This window comes from Paralichthys olivaceus, chromosome 17 (assembly GCF_024713975.1).
Source record: "Paralichthys olivaceus isolate ysfri-2021 chromosome 17, ASM2471397v2, whole genome shotgun sequence".
Taxonomy (NCBI): Eukaryota; Metazoa; Chordata; class Actinopteri; order Pleuronectiformes; family Paralichthyidae; genus Paralichthys; species Paralichthys olivaceus.
The window spans coordinates 8,071,348-8,094,250 of NC_091109.1; the positions used below are offsets into that span (position 1 = coordinate 8,071,348).

At 42.8% G+C, this 22,903-nt stretch overlaps 2 protein-coding genes across 9 annotated transcripts in view; both read right to left on the bottom strand.

Moving 5' to 3' along the window:
* The window catches only part of ctnnd2a (catenin (cadherin-associated protein), delta 2a), a 282,204-nt gene extending 281,527 nt beyond the window's left edge, over positions 1-677 (bottom strand). Inside the window, exon 1 of the mRNA XM_069512837.1 lies at positions 651-677. The gene's annotated coding sequence lies outside the window, so the exon portion shown is untranslated. The remainder of the gene's footprint in view (positions 1-650) is intronic.
* phldb2b (pleckstrin homology-like domain, family B, member 2b) overlaps positions 1-22,903 on the bottom strand; it is a 40,518-nt gene that overhangs the window by 6,274 nt on the left and 11,341 nt on the right. The window contains exons 1-13 of one of the 8 annotated variants that reach the window (XM_020087425.2): positions 21,008-21,146; positions 15,595-15,714; positions 13,158-13,342; positions 11,728-12,930; positions 8,210-8,581; positions 7,078-7,239; positions 6,241-6,378; positions 3,902-4,030; positions 2,696-2,851; positions 2,373-2,483; positions 2,148-2,222; positions 1,147-1,293; positions 29-169 (exon numbers count right to left, since the gene is read on the bottom strand). In XM_020087425.2, the coding sequence (XP_019942984.2) occupies positions 29-169; positions 1,147-1,293; positions 2,148-2,222; positions 2,373-2,483; positions 2,696-2,851; positions 3,902-4,030; positions 6,241-6,378; positions 7,078-7,239; positions 8,210-8,581; positions 11,728-12,930; positions 13,158-13,342; positions 15,595-15,649 (2,874 nt within the window). In that variant the 5' untranslated portion in view covers positions 15,650-15,714; positions 21,008-21,146. Of the gene's footprint in view, positions 1-28; positions 170-671; positions 1,010-1,146; positions 1,294-2,147; positions 2,223-2,372; positions 2,484-2,695; positions 2,852-3,901; positions 4,031-6,240; positions 6,379-7,077; positions 7,240-8,209; positions 8,582-11,727; positions 12,931-13,157; positions 13,343-15,594; positions 15,715-17,071; positions 17,164-21,007; positions 21,187-22,903 lie in introns of those variants that run through there. The other 7 variants (XM_069512834.1, XM_020087422.2, XM_069512835.1 and 4 more) reach the window with 7 other exon arrangements.

A 22,903-nucleotide genomic window follows, 5' to 3' on the forward strand; every position in this document is an offset into this window, starting at 1 on the left:
ATAACAATATGATGATATGCGTGTGTACCTTCGTGGGGAGGCTGCGTCCGAGTGTTGCACATGTGAACTGGCGGCTCATGTTGGGAGTGACCTTCTTCCTGGGTAGTGTGTCGCTCAGATGGGACCCATCTCTCTCAGACCTCTTTCTCTCCTCCAGCAAACGGAAATGCTGATTGGTCAAACACACACACACAAAAAATAAAACAGAGGGAAGAGATGTACACTGTTAATTTATATCTTTATAAATTAATTTCTCAATTAAAATCAATGATCTTTATGATCCTGGTTCATTTTAGGTAGTTAAACATGGTCCCACTTTTAGTAAAGTTTCTTAGTTTGGTGATGATAAGACAATGTGGCAGACAAAAACACACAACACTGACCTTTGGTGCATTACCTTACTCAACCGTTTTCACTTAACTGCTACTATCTGAACCAAGGGGGTTACATTTTTACCCTTATCTGCTGGTTTGTTTGCTCTTGAGCAGAATTACACAAAACCTGGTGGAAGGACGGAACATGAGCCAAGAAAAATCCATAAAATGTTGATGGACCTCAATGAAAAAAGATGCATTAAGGGGACCGATGCATCTATTGGTGGGGAATTGGTGCGGCTTGATTGTATTTGGGGGTCTAGTTAGCCTCTGCACCTTATACACCAACAGAAAGGTTAATGCAGTTGTTTAGCAGCACTTTTATTTAGTTTTTGTGTTTGCCTACAATTTCATATAAAAATGGCTGCAGTGAAAAATGTCCATCGTGCACTACAACTACATTAATAATTATCCATATCTACAGTGGACTTTACCTTGCTGAGGCGGTGGTGCTGTTTTTTGACAGGAAGAGGAGGTGGGGGAGAGTCAGGGAGAGGGGAGGGGTCTCGATAAGACACCATGTTCTCTGGCCAATGCACAGAGGGGGTTTTGGGGAAGGGGCGGGGATTTCGATGGGAGCAGGAGGAGGAGGAGGAAGAGGAGTGACAGTCGGCAGGTGAGGAAGAGTAATAGAGCTTTGGAAAGAGAGGAAAAGTGAAAAACATCAAAGGAGGAGGAGGGAAATTAGGAAAAAGAATTCTTTCACACGTTTTTATCATCTGCGTCTGTGTAACTAACAACACACGCAAGCCCTTTGCACTGCTACACACACCTCATCCTCCAGTGGTTTGGGGGTGTCCTCGCCAGGAGAGGGCTTTGCCTCGGAGTCAGGAGAGGCATTGGCCAGAGCGGGGGCGGGTTTAGGGTCTCCTCTAAGTTGTGAGTAAAGCTCATTGATTTCACTGACTGTGACATAGCCCTGGAAAGCATCAATAGAGAAATGGAGGAGAGAAGGGGTGAGGCATAGCATAGCCATATTAATATGTTATGGCAAAGTAGTCGTTAGAATGATGCAGACTTTTAGTTTCAAGGCAAAAAACAGGCAATTGACAATTAGAGACAAGCTACACTGATAACAATGATTGAAAGGAATACACAAGACAATTCTCATTCTTACAAGGTTACCTCAGGGTTAATATGTGAGTATGTGCATAGAATTATTAAGTGTCAACTTCAATTTCCTATCAAATACACATAGTAGGTTTCTTAATCAACATTTAACTAACATAAATTAGCAAGTGTGGCAGCAGACTCTAAAGGCAGATATCCAATGTGAAAGGAGTTTGCTTGGGATCAGGAACATCCCAAAGAAAGGAAGACATGGGTTTAAACAGACAATCCTGACAAAGAAGGAAACAGGGGGTAGAGGGATAAATTAGTAGAACAACACAAAAGCTGCAGAGGATTCTAGAGGAAAAAGAGGAAAGGAGGGATGGAGGGGTGTAGTTGTTGACTGCACCCTCTCACTGACTATGTTTCCATGGACAGTAATATTCAGGCTATTGACCTTATGCCTATCGGGTTAATATCAGAACATCGGTGTCCATGGAAACGTGTCTATAGGTTTGTTGGAGGGGAACTAACTGAGGTGCCATCACAGCAACAGTCATTAAAAGACTGACACACATATCACCCATAGAGGCTGGACCCTCGCAAGCACAGAGGAAAACACTCAGCCATTAAAGTAGAGGAGGCTCCCTTGCCTTTTTATAAATAGTTCAAAAGGAGGCATCGTTCTCATTTTCTTTTGTGACAGCTGTGAAGTAAAGCTACCTCTCTTAGTGTGAAACTCCTGCTTCCAGTGAGGTCGGCATGTTTTCCTTCCAGTGTGGAAAGTTTTTCTTTTTCCTAGAAGAAACAGAAACAAAGGGGATGCAAAACATAAAAATAATGAATTAAAACAAATAAACCTGTTGTTGGTTTTATGAATATTTTTATCATACACAGAAGCAAAGAAAAGTCCCATGCATACACATGGAAACATGGATTTCCTTGTACCCTTTGCAGCATTGATTCAAGGTTGCTCCTCTCCTTCAAAAAGCTCTCCTTCTCCCGCTGAGCCTGCTGGGTAATTTGTGCGGCCTGCTTCTTCAGAGTCAACAGTCGCTCCTGAAGTTGAAAAGGAAAATAAGCTTGTTACATGTTTCTAGCCAAATTGTGCAGTTCAATGGTTTGTTACTTCACAAACATTTCAAAAAGGCTGCATTACATTCAAATAGATTTCCACATACATTGAAATACCAAGTTAAGAGTTTTCTATATCGATTTTAAATCACAATATAACATTGTTGTTGGGTCAATTGCAAAGAGGCAGCTGTCACCTTGCGGGTGACTGAGCTGCGCTGGTAATCTGCGATCTCTCGCAGAAGTTGCTGTGTGTGTGTTTCCTTCTCCTCGTCCTGCCTGCTCTCTCTCTCAAGCTGCTGAAACTCCAGGTCCTCGAAACGCTTGGTCTCTGCCTCAAGCACCTCACAGTCCTGAACACACACACACACAGACACACAAGAATAATGAATTGGCAAACAGGCATGATAAAGGAATGCATGTATACAGGATTATGCAAATGTTCAATAAACGCACACAAAAAACCCTGAAAACTCTTTTTTTATTAGAAAATTGACAGCTTAGAAGTTGTGATTATTATAATTCTGCAATATAGTCATACACGAGTCTTTGTCGTGTGTTTTTATTTTACCTGAAAACGTTTTTTCCAACTGCTTTGAGAAAAACAGAAATAGAGAAGGAATCATGTACCAACAAGCACCTCCTCATTTGCTAATACACTGACAAAACAAACCAGATACCTAATGTTTTATTTCAACAGTCATGCAGACAACTACAAAGCATAACCAGTGTTTTACAGGTGTTTCTGGTTTTCTGCTGCCAGTGGGTGAAAGCACAGCTGCTTCTTGCTTGTAAGCGTGCCAACAAATAGTTTCATGGATCCATGGGTCTTTGTTTTGAAAACGCATCAACTCTGCTATTGATATGTCTGTCATCCACAGAAAACTCTGGGGCTACGTTTTTAGTCCTGACGGGCAGAAATGGAGATGTTTGGAAAGGTGACGCAGACACTCACAGCCACTTGCTAATTGGCTCTTTTCGGTCAAGACGTAGCCGTTGCTTATGCTCCTATCACATGACCCCTTTCCGGAAGATAACAACCGGCATCAGCCTCGGCTACCAGTGTAGAACACAACACTTAGTGCTGCTGACCATGTTGTCTTTGCTAACAGATGTTGTGTTGTTAAATTCTAGATTTTATAATGAAACAACTGCTTACTGAGACGAGCTACTATTTAAACAATCTACAACTAAGAACCAAATGTTCCTGTTTACACCGGCACAGACATGCCCGGTGATTTCAGCCGTGTTTGTATGGACTGGGATTAAAACTGTTTAGTCATACAGATTAAGCCTGAGATTCACTTTCCACATTCTCTGAATAAGGGAAAGTGGTCAAAGATTTTTGGACGCTGCTGTATCTTCCTGTGCATGCATGAGTGAGGTGTTGAGTGCGTACTGACCCTGGCTAGCTGCTCCTGCAGGGGCTCCTTGGTGGCCTCAGGGCAGCTGTCCAGCTGGGAGCGCTGCTCACACACAATCTGAGCCAACCTCTCTACTCTGCCTCTCTCTGCCTGCAGCAACTCACACGCCTTCGCATACACACGTGAACACACATATGAAGGCACGCACATGCCCACACAAGGACACATGTGCCGTGTACACATAATTACAAAGACACACAAACACGCGCGCACACACACACAGGACAAAGAGAGGATGGCAGCGTTAGTTAGACTGGGGAGCCACAGTTAATTACTACAGCCACTGGGTCAGCGATATTAGCCTAGAGGGAGGGGAGGGAGGGAAAGCTGGAGAAGTAAGATCTGCTAAAATGGAGAGGGGAGTAAAAAGGAAGGAGGGATGATGGTATGTAAAGTTTCATTAGTTCTGTTTCCTGCAGTTTTTCCTTTAATTGTTTAACGAAAATGACTGATGGGTGAGAAAGGAGGGGAAATATGGGATGTTTCAGCAGAGGGTTAACTAACACATGAATGATTGATTCAATAAATACCACACATACACGCACACACCCAAAACCTGTACAAGCACTCACCTTCACTACTCTTCAACACAAGTTTAGCATTTAACTGTTAAATCTCTTTCCCTCTGACTCACTCAGCATCACAATGAGGTTACACCATAGACTTTATGTGCCTCTATGTAATGTGGGGTGCATGGAATATTCACAGTCAGGGTCAGACTCAATCCAACCGAGGAGAAGCTCACAGTGCCAAACCAGAGCATGTTCAGACACGTACATACACACAGGAGTGTGGACACCTGGGCCAGGCCGGGTTCAACAAAATCATTTACATCTTATTTACATATTCAGGTTTGTGTCGATCATGTTGGCTGGACAGATTTTTTCCACCGTACACATCCGTGACCAGGGAAAACAAGCAATAACCATGTGTATCAGGGGCAGTGCTGGGTTCGGACACAAAAAACAAAATGCCTGTCTGGCTCGGTTAGTTTTCTCTCAGGTTTGGGCTGAAACTGTTTCCCAAATATGGAACATCTTCAAAAGTATGTTGAAGGACCATTGACACTCTTTTGTGGATATAATGTGATGCTACAAAGTAAATGTATGTATCCTTTGTGTTTCTTGTCTGAATTGTTGCATTCTATTTGGCAAATAAAGCTGAAGCTGTGATGCAAATTTCAGAAGTACTATCTTTGATTTATGCAAACACGCACAAACACCATCACTTACAACCCAATTACCATTATTGGTTACTCAATTACTCATGACCTGACATGGTTTTTAGAATATTTTTTCTTAACATCGAACACTGGGATCTCTTTCTCTTCTGACCCTTAATTTACATGAAAATGTTTTTGTTAGGATGTTCATCTACTTTTGTGATCAAAATTGCAATATTATCCTTTTGAAATGAAACCTAAGACACTACAAGTTTTTAAAAAGTGAGGGGTCTGAAAAGCCAGATTAAATGAAGACAGACACATACACGTGTGTATGTCCCTCACAGCAGTGTGTTTAAGATGGGAGCGTTGGTGACCGCTATACCCTGGGCAGTATTAACAGATTTATATTTGGACCAGAGAGAGCATGAGAAGGATTAACGCCTATCAGTCATTCACATGACCCCAAAATGTTTGAGAGTCTGAGTAGCACATTTAATTAATTTCACTATCAAACACACATACACACACCTTGGGAAGCAAAATGCAGGCTGCTGATTTAAACTACAAATTATATATAGAGATGGACGATGTGACTCCACTTTCTCCTGTTGTACAAAAATTAAGCCAATATATCTTTGATATAGGTGCCATCTTGGTGGATACTAAGGCTTGGAGCTGCATTATTGAGGTGATACACACACCAATGTTACAGGAAAATGTAAGTACACCAGTGTGATAAGAATTACCTAAAAGGACAGAAACCATCCACCTTTGAGAAATGTTTGTCTGACCCATCTCCCATCAACCAACATAGGGGAGGTGGGATTTATGACCCATACTGTAGCCAGCCACCAGGGGGCAATCGAGATGATTTGGCTTAAATGTTGGGGAGCTTTCACGTCTTCCATTTTATATACAGTCTATGGTTGTAAACACACTTTTTTACGTTTTGCCCTCTGCCCGTTATTCGTTACCAGTCTGTCCCAAAAGTAATTTTAAAAAACGTGTTTATCAGTAAACGCATCAGTCTGTGGATTAAACCTCTCTACATGTGTCCTCTCAACAGGCTCTTGGTCTCTGTGTGGTCCATTATGAGTCTCTTAGAAGTACCTACTTACTTGCATTGTTTAACAACATAGCGTACACTGCGTACCTTTTCTTTTTCCTGTTGGGACTTGGTCTCCAGGTCAGCCATCTTGTTGTGAAGAGCTTCCAGAGCGTCTTTTTCCTGCTGGAGAGCAGCCACCTCTGACTCCTGCTCAGCCTCCACCAGCGCTCGTTCAACCTCCACCTTAGACAAATACAAACACCAGAGCTGAGTTATGAAGACCTGGTGTATTCTTAATGTTATTAAAACCTGTAATGGCCCCACTTCAAAATGTGAGCTTCAGATTGACCCCCAAGATTCAGAACGCATGTGTACTGTTGATTAATTTCAAAGTTGGCATTTTAGTGTAAAATACAGTATTACTTTTAATTGATTCAGTCTGTTGCAGTGGTGTGGGTGCACCTGCTCTTGCACGCAACAAAGCCTGAGTGACAGTTATAGACTAGAGTGAAAAACAAGTCCTCTGTGTGAGAGAACACTGACTGGCACGCACACAGCTTAAGCTGAAACTACTAATTTAAATATGAAGGTCCACCATAGTCAAGAAGTCACAACAACAAATTTCCATTGTTCACATTGCGCTACCAACTGTCAAGTGATTTTTAAATATTTTGAATTAAAATCTTATTTAAAAACTGAACCCCTGGTATATCCTGCAAAGTTCCCTCTCAGGTTTTTCTCTCAGGTCTTTAATAAATCGACACTAAAGTTATATTCAACAATTTTTTTGTTGATCAGAAAAATATTTCAATCTGTGACTAAAAACCATAATCTGATCTAAACCATGAGAAAATGTTTCTCTTTAAAACCAGGACTTCAGGAATACATTTCAAACAAAATGAATTATTTCAACAGATATCATCAGCTGTCTCCTCGCTCTACCTCTCGGGCAGACTCCTCCATTTGGTTGTCCAGCTCCTTGATCTTTTTCTCCAGCTCCTCCATGTTGTTCAGAACCTGGATCCTCTCCTCCTTCACTTGCCTCACTTCCTCCTCTGAAGGTCTCACGTCCTGTCTGCTGCGGCGAGCTGCTTCCTCCAGAGCCTGGAAACATCATCAGCAGAGTTACAGGTCTTATGCATTCATAGGTAGCTGTAACAATAATCAATGACTCCACAAATGTAACAAATCAGTGGCATAAAGTGGAAAAGGAGCACCGGCAGTATTCATACACATCAATACATGCTCTCCATTATAAGTTCTCACACACGACCAGCTCTAATCTAATAAACGCTCTGTAAATATCTCACATCTGCGTATGTGAAGTATGTGTGTCAAGACTTGCCGCGTATTAAGAGGAGTGATCCTCGTCTTTCAGAAAGAACACGGTGCGTCGACACTTCCCACAATTAATCCTGATTAATCTTTTAAGAAGCTGACCAAAGTCAAAGGAGCAACCCTCGCAGTCTTGCACTGAATGCAACTGTGCCATTAACACATTACAGCTTCCCCACAGAATGACACAAAACAACTAGAAATACTAACAAAAAAGTTTCACTTCTATTCAACATCTTGTCGAGCCTTGTGTCTCTCTCTTGCCAGTGTTCTAGTACTCTTCTCTTCACTTGTAATTTGTTGTAATGAATAGGATAGGCATGTTATAATCTCCAGTGGTATCAAATTACATCCATCACTTCAGCTGCTCTCTGATCCAGATAATCTCCTGAAATTATCCAGAGGAGTTTTATGTGAAAACGCAAACGTCCGAGTCATTTGCTGCAGAGTTTTTCCTTAAAGCCCCTGAGTTAAAACTCTGGTGAAATACAGCATGATCAAGTCTGGAGAATTCACAGTGAACGAGTGGGCACATGAAGCTGACTGTAAAATAAATAAATCAAAATTTATCTGGAAGAAAAAGAGGTACCATGCACGTTGAAGATGCTGACAAAGATGTCAACTTGGGAAGACGAGACTCTAAAGCTCAAAAACAATTGATTTCCGTATATGTTGTTGAAACACAAAGCAGACATCTGCATTCTAATAAACAATCAAATACATGTCCTATTTCTTATACCTCATTGGTCCTCTGTGTACGTGGAGAAGGTGTGGGGGCAAAGCTTCGCAAACTGACTGTGGGCGATTCTGCCCTATTGTCTCGGTGGCCGCTTCTTCGCCACTGCAGCTCGTCATCGTAGAAACCGTTCTCTGACCCAGGGGAGGTCACGCGTCCGCTCCCCGGGGTGTCAATAACAGCCGAGAAGTCCGAAAACACAGACGGTGCGTCATCGTCGTCGTCATCGTTCAGTTGGAGCTTTTGGAGCTCCTGGTTGATCTTTTGGAGATCTGCCACAGCTGAGGTGGGACTTGAGGTCGAGCCGCCGCAGTCCCTCTCAGCCTGGCCCAGCTCCGAACAGAGAGACAAGATGGTCTCTAGCCGCTGTCGCTCCTGAGACAAACACACACATATAAACACGAGCGTTAGTTACATTGTATGCAAATGTAGTATAATTAAAAAGATATTTTTAGAAAGCTCTGGAGTGGTGCTGCATGTGAGCACCAAATTATAAAAACACACAAATAATAATAATTATAATATATTACATGGTGAGATATGTCAAACAGATGTCAAACAGTGCAACAACTTCTAACTGTACGCAAACCTTTCTATTAAAAGCAGTTAACACTACATTTTGCCCATTTTCATTTCCTCATAAACATGCATTCTGTGCTCAGTTTACCTGCGGAAGCATCGCAGAAATCACTCTGTCTTGTTTGTTGTTGTTTTGTTGAAAATATACTCATTATCAATTCTTGTATATCATTGCACACACAACCTTAGTAAATCATTTCCCAACTACAAAGTCTATGTTCTTCTCTCTTCTCCCTCGCTTCAGCCAGCCCGAATGAATCTATAGAGGCTGCAGGGAGAGGAAAAATCCTCTTAAGGGTTCAGCAGTAGCTTCTCTGGAGGGAGTTACACGAGGAGCCTGTGTGAGTGAGTAATATTAGAGAGGGAAAGATGGAGGCAGGAGACATGTAACGTGGGATGGCGGGGTGTGTATTTGAGCTAATGGGGCAGTGGACAGCTGTCAACTATGATCGGAAGGGTATGCGAGAACAAGCCATGACTCCAGACATAGGAATGTGTCTGTGTGCTGCCTCCGAGGAAACGAGACACTTTCCAGGGAATTGTACTTTAAAAAAATCGGAACCAGGTGAAATCTTGAAACAGTAACCGGCTGGTTTAGAAAGGCTGGAGAGATATGTCCTAGGGAAAAGTATCATCGCGATACACATGCATGAAATTTATTATTAAACATGATATATTAGAAATTAAATGCAAAAAATAACTGAAATCTATAATATAAATAATGAATTGCAACATAAAATTGCTTGACAATGTACTTTACAGTTGTACATTATGTGTTAATGCACGCAAGCAGACATTTACAGTGTACTGTGTAATATGAACCAGGAGCTGAGACAAAAACAAGCTAGTGTCAGTTTGTCACCTTGCTCTATTCTAATGGCCACAAGCCTCTGTGGAGCCCTTATAGTAATCAGCTGTCAACTGAGGGACAGATGGGAGCGGGAGAGCGACAACAGGGAGAGTGACCACTATAAAAAAAGGATGGAAGAACTAAATGTGAGGGGAGACAGACGAGGGGAACATGCTGGGAAACGCAGCATGAGCTCGCTCTTTGGCCCGACACACAGTGGACACAAAGAGAAAATGCCGGCTGTAAAATGTTCAATCCTGATGTGTCATTTCTAGTAATATAACACAAAGTCAGACTGGGAATCATTTTGGGGGGGTCAGAAGTTCAGCGTTAAATTGAGTAATGCAGAACATCTTGTTTCAATGAAAAATGTCTTTTGTCACATCAGCACCACATTATTACAAATATCAGGACTTTGAAGAGATTGAGCAAGAAACTGTCTGTTCCAAAGAACGAACTACACAGAGGATTATGTCTATTATGTTTGGTGGTGCTCGACTGTAAGAGACCTGCATGATATTCAAAGGGGTGTCGTAGTCTCTCAAGAAACAATGAGATTGTTTCAAGATTTTAGATCCAGAAGGAAAGAAACTTCACAGAGCATTTGTTCTTCTTGCTGCATATTTCCTATTTCCATTTTTTTCTTTATTCTTGCAATCTTGTGACTTTTTAAAATTAAATTACCAACTCTGAAAAATAATGACATTATTCTCAAACTCTCAGATTCTTTTTCCTTCAATGTGGCCATTATATTCCATCGTATTATTTCAATCTCACTCTATCTCTTGATCATTCTTCCTCCCAATCCTTTGTTTCTCTTCATTACTTGTCAGATCCCATGGTAATAACAACCACATGTTTCAAAACTATTAACACAATCAACACAAGCTGCTGTTGATGTCTGGGAACAAAATGCAACCTTAGATGTTGGATGGTGAAATGCCAGAACTGATATCACACCAAAACTCACCAAATTCATCTAAGCTGCACATTGTAAATGGCACAATTAGGAATGTGATCAGCTACCTAGTTTGTGATACCTTGCAGGTTTCCTGTACTACCACTAGAGGGCAGACACCGCTTGAGAACTAGACATTGATGCTGCTGCTGACTTCCTTTTAACATTCCAGCTGATGTGATCAGTTACTTAGAACCTGCTATTCCAAACATTCAGGTAACAATCATTTTGACAGTTAATTAAAGAAATGCAAATCAATGCATATTTACATACAGAGGAGGTTGCAGTCTTTTATATCATCTAGTAAAAATAACAGGACTAAACCAAATGGAACGCAGCACTGCGGGGGTAAAAATAAAATATTCCATCTTAAAAAGTTCAAAAATGGCTTTCTGATCAGAGCAGGACATTCCATCTTTATATCATAACTACAACATGTGGAGGTTAGCCAAAAGCCACAGTGATGTTTGTAAAGCAGTTCAGTTTGTACGGCATCCAGAAAACTACTTCTCACAGTTAGAGAAGAAACCAGTTTACTCATCTATGTTCTTCTCTTTCTGAGCGCAAAGAGAGAAAGGATTTTGAATCCACTTGTCATTATACAGAATGTTGAGCATCTGTATGTTTTTCCACCTGCTACACGATAACTCTGCTCTCTAATCTACGTTCGTTTCTCTGACCGAGAAGTGACTGATGTGCTCTGTGGCTCTTCGGTGGACCGAACCACACTGGGCGGTTTTCCAGATGACTGATATAAACACACATTACACGCACACGCACAGACACACAGACACACACAATCCAAGCCCTGGGGTTAAGAATAGTTCTGTATGAAACGGTTAACTGCCAGAGGCATCTGTGCAAGTGGTGAACCTCACTGTGTGCGTGTGTGCGTGTGTGTGTGTGTGTGTGTGTGTGTGTAGTTGTGTGTTAAGCTCCCTGGGAGAGTGTGTTTGAGAGGACAAGAAGGTCAGTGATGGAGGGAGGCATTCCTAAACGCATTCCTTTTCTTTCCACCTTCAGTAATCTTAACTGTAACTATCAAATTAAAATATGTTTCCACAGTGTGAATTTACAGATACTGGAAGAAATGAAGTAACCATGGTGTTCTTTATACATCTGCAAACAACTCACCAGTCTCTCCACCTCCTGCTCACGTAGTCTCTCCTCTTTTTGGCGCTGGTGGTAGTCAGTCAGTTCCTCCTTCCCACTTAGTGAGCTGATACTACCCCTTCTTTCCCTGAACCCCCCCTGTGGAGGCACTCCTGCCTTTCCAAATGACGGCCTTCTATCGCCGAACCCCATCCGAGGCTCCAGCCCCGCCTTTCCAAACGAAGACCTCCTCTCTCCATGACCAAGCCCCAGGGCACCATTGAGTTCATGACTGACCCCTCGCCTCTCCTTTTCTGCAAAAGTCTGTTCCATTCCTTGGGCGACTCCATGGCTGGCAAATTGTTCTGTGTCTGGAGAGCTGGGGGTTGTGGAGCTCATGGTGCCGACTGAGCTAGAGGAAGTAAGACTGAGCTTTTTGGCCACACGAGGGGATGAGGAGCCCCCTGCTCTGGATGGGATGGTCACATCAGGTGGGGCTGTTGTGGTCAAGATGGAGGGGGTGGTAGAAGGCAAGTTCTTGGTGGAGGAGAGGGAGATAGAGACAACACCTTCTCCCTGATTTGTGGTTGGAATTTGATTCCTGCTGGAACCACCATAGTGGTTCGCATCCTGGCTGATGTTGCTGTAATGGTCTCTACTAAACCTGTGACTCCCAGCTATATCCGATCGTCGTGGAGGAAGCGTTGACAAGGTCAGCAATCTTCCGTTGTCATGAGGAGATGACGAGGGGCAGAGGCGTGGCAGGGAGCGGCTATACCCTCCTCCCAACATCCCATTCAGCGAGCCCGCGGAGTATTTCCTGGGTCGACTGCTGGGCGATGGCTCCTGGTTCCCACAGCTGCGACGTCCGAGGCGGGGGCTTGAGGGCATGCTGACTGCGCCTCCTGTCGATGGAGTGCGCGATGAGGAGGAGGGAGGAAGAGAGACGAGGGAGCCATCCATACCAGCAACCGAACTTGAAGAGCCTCCACCGTTCCACGCGGACAGTAAAGAAGAGGAGCTCTGGCTATGCAGTCGGCGGCCGTCACCGACACTGAAGATCTCCTGGTTGCGGGAGGTGCGGGAGGCCAGATAGGAAGAAGGGTCAGATCGACGTCCAGGGGAAAGAGGGGGAGCAGATTTCAAAGACATGGGTGGACGATCTGAGCCATAGAATCGCCTTGTCTGTTCCTGACAGGCTGACGAGGATGTGGCAGGACTTGTGATGGGTGTTGTTGGGGGGGACTGAGAAAAGGAAAAGGGAATAGAAATATTGAAAAAATGCCACCTTATTGTAATGTGTAATGCACATTAATACACAGAATGTAATGGTGAAGCTTCAGTAGATTGAAGTGAATGAGTCCAGGGATAATGGGTGAAGCCTGGTTAAGACAAACATCTAGGTCAACTGCAAAGACTGGAAAACCTCTTAAACAGAGTGCCACTAATAAACCTGAATAAATAGAGCTGACCTGTGTCACACTGAAGTAGGAGGGGTTTGCGTTCCCATTGGCTCTCAGGCTGTTTTCCAGGGCAGTCTTCTTGCGCTGCAGGGTGTCCATCAAGTCCCGGAGCTCGGAGGCCGACCGCATGCCCCTTGCACTGCTGGTGCCGCCGACCACCGCATAGCTATAGTCACTGCTAAACTTCAGGTAGTCTGGAGGGAGGGCAGAGGCAGAATGGACAAGAAAATAAATGGATAACATAGTAATGTGAAGATACACAAATACAGGTGAACAATCATGGAGAAATAGGATGAGGAAACAATTGTGTGTAAAATTAAATGACAAGGCAGGTACAAAACAAAAGCATCTGTTTGGCAGGGATAAGCCATAAAGATGTATAAAGAAATAGATGTTGTATTGCATTAATTCCATACACTCTTAAATATCAGTCCCCTTCATATGCTCGATTTGTTTTATCGAGATTCATGTAAAAAAACCATAACAGGCAATGTTAAAGAAAGTTAGCCCCAAGATCCAGATCAACATCAAAATTGTATGGTTTCTTTTGTGACTCATATCCATCTACCAAGTTTTGTGGTAACCCATCAAGTAGTTTTTGTGTAATCTAGCTTTCAAACAAACAAACAAATGGACAGGGGTGAAAACATAACCTCCTTGGCAGAGGTAAAAAAAACGAGGGGTTAAGATCGATAAAGGGTGGCAGGAAGAAGAGAAAAAGAAAGTGTGCATGTACCTGAAGCTGCAGTTATTCATAAACTGGGCCCTTGGCAGAACAAACCCAAACAATTCACAAATGGCAGGAGATCCCCCAGAAAAGGAATCAACACAAACACACACTGCCTGCAAACACACACTCGCACAAAACCATCTGATCCAAGACAAACAGTTCAACTCTAACGGGAGTTCAGTTCCTCACTATAGGTTTTGGGGAAATGAAAAAGACCGCAAAATATTCTGGAATACCCTCAAGAGGCCCCCCGCCCTTTCTACAGCCTTTTATTTAAAGCTGTTTTCAGTAGTGGAAGGGTCTATTTTCCAAACCTCAACCAAGCCCGTTTTTACTTCCTCTCTGCTAAATTTAACCCAAAAATATCAGACAGAAATATGATATATTTATATTTTCACTTTGAAATATCTCCAAAATCAGCTGGAGTTCATTTAAATAGATAGCTCTCAGTCAATTTTGTTTAAGAGAATTCCTAAAAGCCTGATCTCTAAACATTCTCATCAAAAAGGTACTGTAGGTAGAAACACTAGTGGAAAGCAATGTGTAAGAAACCCATGTAGTTTTTTTTTTATCATGTGTGGCGTTATGTGGAAAAAAAGGAGCTATTACAATGTTTAAGCTCAGACCACCCAGTGTTTAACTGCTTCACACACCCACACACAAAAGCTGCGGCTCCGCCTGAGAGAAACGCATAAATGAGCATGCTGCATGTCCATATGCCAAGATCGTACAGAAAACAGTGTAGAGTATTCAACAGCTACTACCGCTTAGTTGAGTGGTATTGTACAAGGGAAAGTAAGTGCACGTCATTGGCCATGTGGAGAGAAATGGGGCAGAAAATCAAAGACATCATAAGATCTGCACACGCACACACTCTCAGGGTATTTGTGTCCATACATGGGCAGATTTATACTGGTGGTCTGGTGTGCATCAACTCTCTATTGTGACCATTCTCATCTATGCCTGGCCACTCTTACTTCTGTGTGAGTCTTCACTTTCGGTGCACATGTGAGAGGGGGAGTCCTGGCAATCTCAAGGGTATATTATAGATGTTGGCAGCCAGTAATAACACAGATGTGTGTGTGTGAGAGAGCGATGTAAGTCGGCGAGGTAAGGCTGAGGGAGACAGGATTGCATTCCTTGTGTCTCGGAGTGTAAGGAGAAAGGATTCCAGGGATTATGGCGCACACACCTTCCACACAGGCCGATCAATCACTAAGGAGACAACAGAGTCCAGCTGAAGCACCACGGCGATGGAGGGGCACCAGATGACGAAAACATTCCACCTTTTTTTCGAATTTAAGTTTTAGCATGTGTGTGACAGTGCGAGCGTGTTTAGGAGAGACATATGAGAGCGCTGAAAGAATTAGCTGCCCCCGCCCTATCTGTCCTCCTGCTAACACACACTGATCTTACACACCTGCCTGGGTCGTGTCTTCCTGCAACTTTTTTGCAGGAAGCTCTAAAGGTGGATAAAAGGTGAAAAGCAGCTGCGTGACGATGATAACCGAGGAGGTGGAGGAAAAAAGATGGTGATGTGGCAGAACAAAGGCAGAGGGGTGGAACAAAGTAAAAAAGGACAGGGATTAAGTGCAGTTCAGGGGTCAGGGAAGGGTTTTTACCAGGCCCACTCTGTGTGTGTGTGTGTGTGTGTGTGTGTGTGTGTGTGTGTGTGTGTGTGTGTGTGTGTGTGTGTGTGTGTGTGTGTGTGTGTACCTGTGTTGTAGGCCAAAGCGGACACAGGACTCTTCTGTGGAAGCATGCTCTTCATTCTGCTTGCCTCCTCAGGATGGTTGAAGCGGAAGAAGTAGGATTTACCCAGACACAGGGAATAACCTGGAGAGAAAATACACACAAACACATGGGTAAGATACAATGAATATATATTACTTGAGTAAAGGATGAGGAAGAGTAAAAACCCAGAAAGCACAATCAAGTTGTGGCATTTAAGTGGATAGAGCTGCTTTCAGATTTGCTCTGAAGTCCGCACATGTCAACACTGACATTTGAGTGGAGATGTCCACTTGGAAATAAGGGCTGACAGACGTGACAATGTGCTGTAAAAATCGTGTCCTGCCTCCTGCACGCTCGACTGATACGACAGTAAATGTTCCGCACATTTTCCGGTTGAGAACATGCCTGACGAGCACGTTCTTCATATGTAAACCTATAACGCCGGAGAATATGCGGATCCAATTGTCTGCACATTTGCTGGAGTTCATGTCTAAAAATGACTCAAAAGACACAACTTTAACTGGTAAAATTCTTCAGAAATTGCTCAGGCGGCGTCGTGTGATTGGATTATTCTTCACGAGGGAGAGATGGAAATGCCAAAGCAGAAGATGGAGGGGGAAATAGAAGGGAGCAACTGGAGAAGACGCTACAAGAAGAGACCGGCAGAGTTTAGACATAGGGGCTGGACATTTTTCCAAAATGAACGTCTAAAAACAGTTCCGAACACTGTATGAAGAGTCAGAGCTTTAGAATTAGTATGAGCCTGGAATATTTTTTCGCAGACACTTGCACATCCTCGCACACGGTCGGCAATTCCAGACCACAGTGTTTATCCTGGCCATCAATTAGACTGAGAGGGCCAGGTATTAAACAAGATGTCAGGGTCACAACCTCTGTAATACACACAGTCGGCCACAGCTGTCCAAATACTTCAGAGGGGAAAGGAGAGAGACGGCAGTGCTGACACAATCACACACACACAGTCTTAAGTTAAAGTTGAGAGATGCTACGACAGAAATGTGTCACTGAATAAATAAAAGATAGAAAACCACAAGCCTGTATATAAAAAGATAAATGCATCATCTTTGCTCTCTTTCTTCCCCCGACCTCCATCCATTCACACAAGCATTACAGTAAACCCCCACAATGTTAGCATGTGAGTAAAAGGCTAAAACAACACAAAGTCTCCTTAATAGCTCCATTACAGTTACATCAGATTCCTTGGACCTGAAGCTAGACAAAACCACTGAGGCAGGAGGGGGGATGGCAAAGGGGTGAATGGAAAAAGACAGAATGGAAAAATGTCAGGATCCGTTTTTTCTTTCCTTCCCACTTCCCTCATTCTGATCTCTACTTTTCCTTTTCTTCCTCGTTCTCCAATTTAACGTACAGTTCCATGGACACCTCCACTCAAAAGCTGCATAATGTGAGATTATAGTTTAGCTCCAAGAGGTCATACCTGTCTCGACACTGCCTCAGAGCACCTCGAGTGCAGATTTTCTTTTTTGCCTTCAAAGCTGCAATTTCCCAGCACAGGGGGAGACCTGAGTGCAGCGCTGAGGTGGAGCTAACACACACACACACACACACACACACACACACACACACACACACACACACACACACACACACACACACACACACACACACACACACACACACACACACACACACACACACACACACACACACACACACACACACACACACACACAGTGTAAGAAATGTTTAGTCTACACAGCTGGACTCTCAACCTCTTCAAATATACTCATGTTAACACAGCCGTGCAGGTTTGGGCAGATAATGTTAGGAAGTGGCATCACGGCCGGGAGATCAAAAAGATGTCTATCTCTCCGAGGAAAAGAAAGATAAACAAACACATACATGCACACACGCATGCACACACACCAAGCCTAACCTAATAATATGTTTTTTCTCATCACCAGACGTGAGTAATGTGAGTGTATGTCTTCATACAACCATGTGTCACAGGGAATGTGTCTCAGTTTGTGCCTAATGACTTGCAGTAGCTCTCAGTATTTTGCAAAGCAGCAAACTCACAGGCATCTGCGCGCACACACACACACACACTTAACCAGCTCTTGTAAAAATCTAATTTCCTATCTTCAATGGCCTCACCATGTGCAAAGTGTGTCAGCCCCTCATTTGTTCACAACCCTTCACCCCTCCTTCTTCCTTAGCCAACAAATAACTAATGCTCTCCTCCTTCCCACCCTCCGCATAAACAAATACCAGCTGTATGTGTGTCTATGTGAAAGAGAAAACAACAAATATATAATTTATCCATTATACTTCCTCTCTCTTTTTTGGACACACGCTTGAGTTATTATTACCTCCACCAAGAAGGTTAGGGCTAAGCCATTGTCCGCTTGCTTGTTTGTTTGCTAGTCAGCAGGATTAGGCAAAAACTACTGAGTGCATTTCCAGCTGACTAGAGCTGCTTTGAGACATGTACTGATCTCTGGAGATTCTTCAGATCAGGTGCATGTGTGAGCACAAACGTCCGTGTGAGAGGCTCTGGAGTTTCTGCAGACTATCTGAAGTCTGAAGTCCACAGAAACTGTGGAGGAGCCGCTGTGAGAGCACAGCAGGAGACCATCGCAGGATTCACCATGAGTGAGTTGACTGATATCTGAGTGTGTGCAATGTGGTGCGGCTTGATTGAGCGTGTTGGGGCCTTGGCGGAGGCACGCGCTCTATTGAAGGCCTTTTCAGCAGATATATGGCGACCTGTTCTAACCTAGTCTTAGGATTTACTCCCTTAAGTTCATCTTATACAATAACAAGGGAACAAACAGCACAATCATAACTGCTTCCACACAGATCAAATTTAAGTCTGACGTCCGAAATCCCTTTTTTGTGCAAGTTATTCAGGACAAACACGCTCCCCTCCGCACACAAAGACGTATCACATCCACAACAAAACGTGTTTAATCTTGTCCCCGTGTTTTCTTATTTACAAGCTAATTGAGTTTGGAAGCATGAGTTGCCAGCACCCCCCAACAAGTACACAGGCACAGACCTTCTTCAATAACAATAAAACTTGAAATTAGTCTGTATATACATTTATAGGATAATTGAGAGTTTGGGATCTACAAAGTCAGACCTCAGAGTCTTTGAGGACACAGATGTAGGAGCTGTATCACGTCTGGAGTCAATTTCTGTTCCTACGTAGATCCGAACAAACTAAACTCTTGCCGCAATGTTATGGGAGGGGGAAACTCAAAACTGTTTCTCTGTTTGGTTAACATAAGTGGAGGAACTGGCAAATTGAGATCATTGGGTTAGAATGAAAAATAAACCAAAGACAAGGATCCTGTTACCTGCTAATTGATCAGTTTTGATGTCAAAAGTGATAACAATTAAAACTTTCAAAGTTCAGCCTGTGAAATTGCACCCCCACACTTTTTTAAAATCAAAATGTATGCATTGTTTGAAAAACTGTCTGTCCTCATAATGTTGCGATGATCGTAAAAACGGGACATGCATGGTACTTAGCTGAAAAGGAATTTACTCAGGCATGCAAAGATGCAGACACACACAGGTCCCAGTGGGAGTGTGACTTGGCCTCAAAACCACAAATTAACCCTCTCTGGGGCACACGGGTCTAGCAGTATCATCACAAACACCAGACTGATCTTTCTCAAGGGAGTTAAAGATTATTTCAGTCACTGATTCACACTTGCACACACTCTCTCTCTCATTCACAGGCATATCTGGCCGAGCGCTAGCTCAGAAGCCATCTTTTGTCTGCTCCATTTCAAATCTTTATCCGCAAAGACCCACCCTACTTCACAACCGACAGGGATAAACTTTCAGCAACCTCTGATTTATCAGAAAGTAAACACAAACGGATAACAAAAGGATCTATCTTTCATTTATCTTTACAGCGTAAAGGGAAAAAATACGCTTGAGGCAGGCAGAAGAAAGACTTATGAAAACAATACGCCCAGAACAATGAAGCTGGTTTTGTTTTCAGGTGTCAGGTATCCTGACCACGGACACTCTCTTCATGCCCTCAGGCAAGTTCTCTCTCTCACATGCACTCACACCACCCTGTGATCCTGCCGGCTAATTTATTTTACCCCAAGGCTTATGCAACTAGCTTATTTCCATTAAAAGGTGCAGGCGATGAACCACAACAGAGCAGGATGTGATGGAACGAGTTTGGATTCATACACTGGCTTGAGCTGGATTGGATTTAGCGGCTGCACTGATTCACAACTTAACTCCTGCTGAAGAAACATGCCATGTGAAGCATAAGGCAAAATAAATCACTGAGTTAAAAAATGATCGGTTCAGTGATCTCAGCTTTATAGAATCATATTGCCACTGATCTATAGTGACAGATGGAACTTGCAATTTACTGTAGTTCTGGCAGCTTCCATAGAAGTAAATCTAATTGGCTTTTTTTTAAAAGGAAAGACGATATACTGAAAATTAGACTTACAGTGGTACTCAGTTGAGTGCATACCTCTGCCAAGGCCCAAAAGTCCCCTTATGAAACGACATTTAAAGTCACCAGATCCAGATTTGAATCAGCACCGATTTACACACACAGGAATCAACAAACATGAAAAAAAACACCCAACCTGCAATGTTGAGGAAAGTGACCACACAATTAAACGGGTTCTTCCCTGACCCATAATGGATCCTTCCAGTGAGTTGTGTGGTAATCTGTCATGTAGTTTTCATGTAATCTTGCTGACAAACAAACCAATCAATCAACAAACTAACAGACAGGAGTGAAACTGCCACATCCATGACAGAGGTGACAAATTCTTCATACGCTAACACACAAATTAATGAACCTCTTTCAAATTAAAGTATGCAATTGTGTTAAAACAATGACTTGAACTAAGTATATTTGTGAGGACAGTTTGAAAACACTGATCAGAAATTGGAAAAGAAAGGTAACTCACTGAAAAATATTGATTCTGACCGCATGTTACATGTTTGGTTATATCTGGCTTATAGAAAATATTTTTACATACATTTTTCATTTGAAATTACTCACAAATAGCAATAAATGCAGTAAATTGAACCTTTTTCAATTTGCTGTAGTCAAGGCTCATCAGCCACGATCCGAATCAGTGAAGGACAGTCTGAACACAAACCCATCAGACACAGTTTCACCTTTGCACACACAAACAAAGGGCCTAGAGGCGAGTTGTGACCGATGATGACAAATAAAGCTAAATAGTTGATTAAGTACAACTTCAGACTTCAGTCGTGCAGCGTCGCAAACCATCACAACAAACTATTTCATTTACAAACACTGCAGGGTACAAGTACAAATACACAGTGAAGTCTAAATGCCTCAATTAGAAAGTGAATGAATGAACATGAGAAACGAAAGAAATCCATTACACACCTTTTGATTCCCATTCAGTGCGCACGTCTCGCGACAGAAAAGCCAAACTTCTCCCTTTTCACTGTGGATAAACTACTGGAAGAATAAATGAATTATGAAGCTGTTCACCTCTCTCTCTCTCTCTGTGTGTGTGTGTGTGTGTGTGAGCGTGTGTGATGATGTCTGCCTCTGTTGACTCTGTGAGGAGGAAAGTTCACAGATTTACTATCCACCAGCCAGACTCTAGGACTGTACCAACATCTGGGAAGGGAAGGGGGTGGAGGAGGCTTCGGGTTTTTCAAGAGAACAAAGCTTTAACTGCAATTGTGATGTAATAATAGTGCATTCCTTAAACAAGAAATAAAACTAGTGAAGGAGTGAAAAACACGATTGTAAGTGTTGAAAACTGCATTTAAAGCAGTAGCGTAATATTCCTGCACCCCCATGTGTAGTTGGGGTTCAAAGCCCATTCGACAGTGAGGTATTCGTCTGACGCCCCCTCAGCGTCTCTTTGTCTTCTTACCTATTTTCTTTCTCTCTGTGTGAAGTACCTTGGACCAGTGTAACCTCACACCAGTCTGACTGTGGAAACAACTTGTTGTTCAATTCTGTATTCACAGTGATATCTTTATTTGTAGAGCACTTCTCAAAACTAAGAAAAAAGTGCTTCACAAATTAAAAAAAGCCACAAGAATAAAAAAAAAACCCCACAGTCGTTAAAGAATAAAAGAGGTCTATGTATGACCACCCATAAAAAGAGGAAAAACTAGAACACATGCAGGCATACCTCCGCCAAGGCCCAACAGTCCCACATTTAAATGCACTAGATCCAGATTTTTCATTTGGAACTGCCCAATATTGCACACATTCATAAATATCAGTCCCCTAACTTATTTTCCGAGAAATTAAACGTAAATGTTGAAAAACGCAATGCTGAGGAAAGTGAATGCTTATCCACGGGTTCTCCTTGGAGTAATTTTCCTGTTCTCCACAAAATGTCATGGAAATAAGTTGGGTATATTTTTTGCGTAGTCCTAGTGACAAACAAACAAACAGGAACGAAAACATAACCTCCTTGCCCGGAGCTAGATAACATCATGGAATGGTTTATGTTAAAAGTATATTTTAAGCTTTGATTCAAAGGAAGCTACTCACACAGCCTGCTGTATTTCCTCTGGCAGGGTGATCCCGAGCCCCATGGCTCTTATTTCAAAAGCTCTGTCCCCCTTAGTCTTTGGCCAAGAATCTGGAACAGTTAAAAGGCCCTTGCCAGAGGATCTCAAGGTGCAAGCAGGGTTGTGTGAGGATAAATAAAAGATCCACAAGATACTGAGGAGTCAGACTAGTACGTGCCCTGTAAGAAATTAAAAGATCCTTAAAATAAAGAGTAAAGAGGAGAAAACCAGGGTGATGTGTCCAAACCTGTTCACTTTGGTTAAAAGCCTGAGCTGAGATCTGCTGAGTACCACAACAAAGATCAAAAACAGCCTCTTAGATAAAACAACAGATGAGGGGTTGATTGAGATTTTAGGGTCAGACAAATTGACTGGGTAAAGTGGAGGAAAGGAAGAGACACCACTGAGAGAACAAAGGTTTTGTTGGGAAAACTTTGCCCCCTATATAGCCCCAAGTCAGGGGTCTGTCCTACTCGTGTTTCATTTAGACAATTTGTGATTTGCAACCAAGACATGAACCCAGACAGTGTGACGGTGTATGTGTGTGTGGAGACTGAGGGGGGGGCGGAGTGGCTGTTAAGAGTAGTTGCATTTTATTCAGCAGCTAGATTTGCATTCACTCCAGACTGGTGTGATTGCAGGGAGATTTAGTTTTATAGGCTCCTAAAACTCTGACATGTGCACAGAAATAAAAAAGCAGAATTAATGAGGCCTGTATTAGTTGCACTGCTTGTTTGTCAGT